Source organism: Chiloscyllium plagiosum, chromosome 2 (genome assembly GCF_004010195.1).
Source record: "Chiloscyllium plagiosum isolate BGI_BamShark_2017 chromosome 2, ASM401019v2, whole genome shotgun sequence".
NCBI lineage: Eukaryota > Metazoa > Chordata > Chondrichthyes > Orectolobiformes > Hemiscylliidae > Chiloscyllium > Chiloscyllium plagiosum.
In genome coordinates, this window is record NC_057711.1 from 3,239,501 (window position 1) to 3,244,864 (window position 5,364).

At 44.2% G+C, this 5,364-nt stretch overlaps 1 protein-coding gene across 4 annotated transcripts in view; it reads right to left on the reverse strand.

Moving 5' to 3' along the window:
* Positions 1–5,364, reverse strand: part of LOC122556501 (pikachurin) — a 110,477-nt gene that overhangs the window by 38,369 nt on the left and 66,744 nt on the right. For all 4 annotated transcript variants that reach the window (XM_043703235.1, XM_043703216.1, XM_043703225.1 and 1 more), the window contains 3 exons: positions 1,766–1,866; positions 977–1,077; positions 274–418 (listed from right to left, as the gene is read on the reverse strand). In XM_043703235.1, the coding sequence (XP_043559170.1) occupies positions 274–418; positions 977–1,077; positions 1,766–1,866 (347 nt within the window). The remainder of the gene's footprint in view (positions 1–273; positions 419–976; positions 1,078–1,765; positions 1,867–5,364) is intronic.

The following is a 5,364-nucleotide window of genomic DNA, read 5'->3' on the forward strand; positions in this document are numbered from 1 at the left end:
TTCTCTCCCCACTCCCTCTTGAACCTCATCCTTGTCCCTTTGCTCAATAACTCATCCCCTTCCTCTCCCTCTCTGCCCATCCTCATTCATAATGACCCTCTTTCCCTCAATCCCCTTTCCTGTCCTCCATTTTCCCCAACTCTACTTTGCTGTCTCTCTTTTCTCTTGCTCTCTTGCCTCCATTCCCATCCCTCCCGTCCTCTTTCCCCTCCCCCACCATCCCCCTTCCAGTCCCTCCACCACCTGCCCCTACGTTTAGGTGCAGGAGGTTACCTTGGATTTGCCAGTGACTGGGGTGTCATTGTCCAGGCGTAACCAGCCATTGACACCATGCCTGTAGATAGTGGCTGTGTGCCAATGCCCAGCCTGTACCCTGCTCTCACTGACCAAGGCTGCAGCCCCTGTGCCACAATTAAACCTGTTAGGAAACAAAAGAAAGATATGCATTGACATAGCATCTTTCATAATCCCAATGTGCAACCAGCCATAAACTCAGGAGCCGTGTAAAGGGTGGATGTCCATGTAAATGCGGGGGCTGTGCAAACTCAGGGGATATATAATTACGGGACGGCATTGTGCAAATGCAGGGGTTTTGTGAACGCAAGAGTTCTGTAAATGCAGAGATAGTCTATATATAGGAGTTATGAAAATGAGGGGACTGTTAAATGCAATGGACTGTGTAAATGTGGGGTGGAAATGGAAACAAGGGTCTGTGTAAATGTAAAAGTGATAGAAGTGTATGGATCTGTACAAGTTCAAAAGCTATGTAAACTCAGTGGAATGCATTAACATAGAATGATGTGTAAATGCAGGGAGCTGTATAAATGCAGGGAGTTGTGTAAATGCAGAAAGCTGTGTAAACTCTGGATTGCATAAACATTGAATGCTGTGTAAACGCAGGGAACTGTGTAAACGCAGGGAGCTGTGTAAATGCAGGGCAGCTTTCTCAGTAGTATTTTCAAAGGAAAAGTCTGACCTGAAGTGGAGGCGTCGACGAATGATTGCGAGAGACAGAAAGTCTCCGTGGCCATTCTCTGTCTCTCCGCAGTACAACAGCAAACCATCGTCGAGATCAGTCTGCACGAGTTCGACAAGGTAATGAATGAACATCAGGAGACAGGGTAAAGAGAATATAGATATAGTGTGAGAATTAGGACCAGACTGTTCAGGAGAGATATTGGGAAGTATTTCTGCAATAAGAGGTGGTAGAGATTTGGAACTCTCTTTCACAAATAGCAATGGATGTTGGATCAGTTGTTAACTTTAAATCTGGGATAGATAAACTTTTGTTAAGCGAAAGTATTAAGGGATATGGACTAAAGTCAGGTAAACAGAGTAAGGCCACAGAGTAAGGTCTTATGATCATTGAATAGTGAAACAGTCCCGAGAAGCTGAATGGCCTCCTCCTATGTGGATAATCAACTAAAAAAAAATTAAATAATTGATCTACCAAGTCAGGTTTCACTCAGATCTGAATTGTCAGTACTGTTTTAAAATCAGCTGGAATCATGACATTCATTAAAAGGAAGCAAACAGAAAGTAGGAAGAAACAACAAATTCTCAAGTTGGTAGGCTGGGGCTTGTGGGGATCCAAGCTTGAGCCCCAGATATTCACAGTCTATATCAATACTTTAGGTATCGGAACTAAATGTAATATTTCCAAGTTTACACAATAGTAAAATACTTGAAACTGCCTCTTTATTGACACACTCATGGATCTATTGCAATTTTTTTCTGCAGATCTTTTTTGCACAGTTAGACTCACCTTAAACTCAATGGTTATCTGAAATTTCTGGTAGGAATTCCTGAGAGGTTCAAAGGTGAGGTAGGAGTAACCATAGAACTTTGGGAACTGAACAGTGATATCTGAGAGGGGTGAAAGGAGTGAAAATGTGTCAGTCACATCAACAACAGTGCACAGAGTCCAGCCAAAGGCTCTTAATCACTTCATTTCGCCTTGTTACTGTCTAGGTGAGGCAGCAAGTTGTCAAAACCCTGGACATCAGAGAAAGTGACTAGATCAGAAGTGACTGGTTCAGATTGGACACAGCAGATTTTTGAAAGAAATTCATTTATGGGATTTGGGCATCACTGGCTGAGCCAGCATTTATTGCCTGTCCTTAGGTGCCCCTTGAAAAGGTTGTGGGTGTTGCCTTCTTTAACCGCTACAGTCCATGTGCTGTAGGTGGATCCACAACGCCTTTAGGGAGGGTGTTTCATTATTTTGACCAAGCAACACTTAAGCACTTTTTCCAAGTCAGGATGGTGAGTGGAGGGGAACTTGTTGGCAGTGGTGTTCTCATGTATCTGCTGCCCTTGGCCTTTTAGATGAAAGTGCTTTTAGGTTTGGAAGGTGCTTTGGTGCTAAGGATGTATTTCTGCAGTGCATCTTGTAGATGCTGCTTCTGAGCATTGGTGGGGATGAGAATGGATGTGATTCCTATCAAGAGGCTACTTTGCCCTGGATAATGTCAAGCTCCTTCAGTGTGAAATGAAGAGATGACTGTGCAAATGAGGAGTTCTCTAGATGTTAAATATTTCTGATTGGAGAGTCATGTCACTGGAATTTTTTAACCACTGATACCCAAGAACACATTCACTGCAAATGAAGGAATATGTGCAGGACCCTTGCACCATTTTTTGAATTTACAGGGACCCTGTAAGGGACATGTGGCCCCTCCCATTGATTTCTGCTTAGCAATACCTCAACCAATCAGTACTCTTTTCTCCTAGAGTATAAATTGTTGCGGTTCTTTGAAATATGACATTCTTGTGTCCTGATATGTGCAAGATGAAAAGCTTTGGAAATTTGTCTCTCTGTTCTGGAAGGTTCATGTTCTGTTTGACCAAAATCCAAGTTCACAGTTAGTACCCAATGAGTAAGCACTGATGATGTTGCCTAGCCAGGGGACAAAACGTTTGCAACAAAAACTTCCAGCTCGGCGAACAGAACCACAACAACTCTAGTGAGTCTTGTGGGAAGGTGAAGGAAGCACGAGGAGGAGGAGGGAGCAGGAGTTACAAAACAGAACAAGATAAAACTCCAGGTTGAGAATCTGAGTGCAATATTGAGGGAGCATTGTACAAACAGAAATGCCATCTTTCCAATGAGAAATTGGAACCCCTGTCCTCTCAAGTGGAAATAAAAGATCACTTTGAGGAAAAGCAGGACAGATCTCCCCAGATTCCTGCCCAAATTCCATCCCTCAATAAATGTCGCTCAGGAGAAATAAAAGATTATGTGCTTATTGCTTCATTCTTATTTATGGGATCTTCCTGGGCACTAAATGGCTGTCTTGTTTCCCATGTTATAATGGTGATCAATGCCAAAAGTACCTAATTGGCTGAAAGTGTTTTGGGATGTGCTGAGTTCATGGAAGGTGCTATACCAATGCAGTAGGTGGTGGAGTTTAGTGTTGGGGACAGGGGAATGTTAAGGGTGTGGGGCTCTGTTCACAGTTTGGAAGATTTGGTGTGAAACCAAAAAACCCAATGCTGCTACAAAGAAAATAGGCACTGAACTACACAACTCAATCAAACCTCCAATACTGCAGAAATCCCATACCCAAAAAGACGGCTGGCCCATGAGGGGCAGAGGCTGTCCAACAGCGCCATCAGGAGTAGTGCCCACGGCCAGTATTACAATGGACAGGGATGAGTGTGGGTTCAATGGAGAGTTGTAGTTGTCGGGAATGGATCACTGGCACGTTAGGGGAGGTGGATTCCAGAGTAAAGCCCCTGCTAGTTGAATAGCAGTGGCATCAGCGTGAGGCCCACACATGGCCCTCGAGTGGCTACACAGGAGCCCCTCTTTAGGAGAAGGCTACCCACAATCCTCTGTGCTCAGATATTGATTGTAGGGGAGGCTGAAAGGGGACATGCTTCTTACCCCTCACTCTCCCTCTGAATTATACGACCCTCCCTCCCAATCACATTATCTTCCCTCCCAATCACACTACCCTCCGTCCTAAACACACTACCCTTCCTCTCACATTGCCCTTCTTTCAATCACACTGCCCTCCTTTCTTATCACACTCAATCATGGGAGAGAGGCTATGGCCTAGAGGTATTATTGCTGGGCTGTTAATCCAGAGACCCAGGTAATGTTCTGGGGACCCAGGTTTGAATCATGTCACAGCAGATGGTGGAATTTGAATTCAACAAAAATCTGGAATTAAGAGTCTGCTGAAGACCATGAAACCATTGTCAATTGTTGGAAAAAAAACATCTGATTTACTAATATCCTTTGGGGAAGGAAGTTGCCATCCTTACCTGGTCTGGCCTACATGTGACTTCAGACCCACGGCAATGTGGTTGACTCTTAACTACCCTCCGGGCAATTAGGGGTGGGCAATAAATGCTGGCCCAGCCAGTGATGCCCACATTCTGTGAATGAATTTTTAAAATTACTATTGTCACTTCCAAACACACCTCCAAACACCTTAATATGTCTGTCTTTCAGAACTCAATCTGGTGCTATTGTCCGAAACATCAGCAGGTGGTGCCATTGATCAAAAACATAAAACCCGAAATCAGAAAAATTAAAATTGGTGCAGTCCAGGACAAGTAGAGCATGGGGTGAGAGACAGAGTCAAGTTCCCTCTGTACTGTCCCCAACAAACACTCCCAGAATAAGGACAGCTTGGAGTTAGACACAGAGTAAAGCTCCTTCTGCACTGCTCCATCAAGCAATTCCAGATGCTTTTGTAGAAGGAGTGTCTGGTCTTATATAGAATCGTTTAAATCCCTGCTTTTCTTTGAATTATTCTCTTGGGAACATTTACCTCCACACAGATGGTAAATGAGGTCTCAGGAGAATGTCTCACCTGAAAGACAGCACCCCTGAAAATGCAGAGCTGCTACATCAGCCTGAATCATGTGCAAATGGTTAGTACAGGGGATGTGAACCCGGGAACCTTTGACACAGATAAAGGCAGCCATTGGGGATATTCAAGAATACTTGAGAGCATGCTCCCAAATCCTATGTACACACATAAATTTACACATCATTACACACCGACAGATGCTGATCAGTAGAGTCTAGAACAGGTGGAGTTTGGGGGTGTGGAGGAAGGAGGTGGTGCACAGTCTCTGGATGAGGGGCCAATTATTTTGATCTCAGAGGAGAAGGAATTTCTTCACTTAAAAGGGTTGTGAATTCGCACTATCAGAGGGATGTGGACGTTCCATCACTGAAAATATTTAAGGCTGGGTTGATCAGATGTGAAATCTCTGGGGAATTAAGGGGGAGCAGATGGGAAGTGGAGATGAAGTAGAGATCATGGATGGCAGTGTGGGTTTGATGAGTGCCATGCCTCTAGGAATTCCCTGGCTGTTCTCTGTTTGGCTTGTCCTATAATAGTA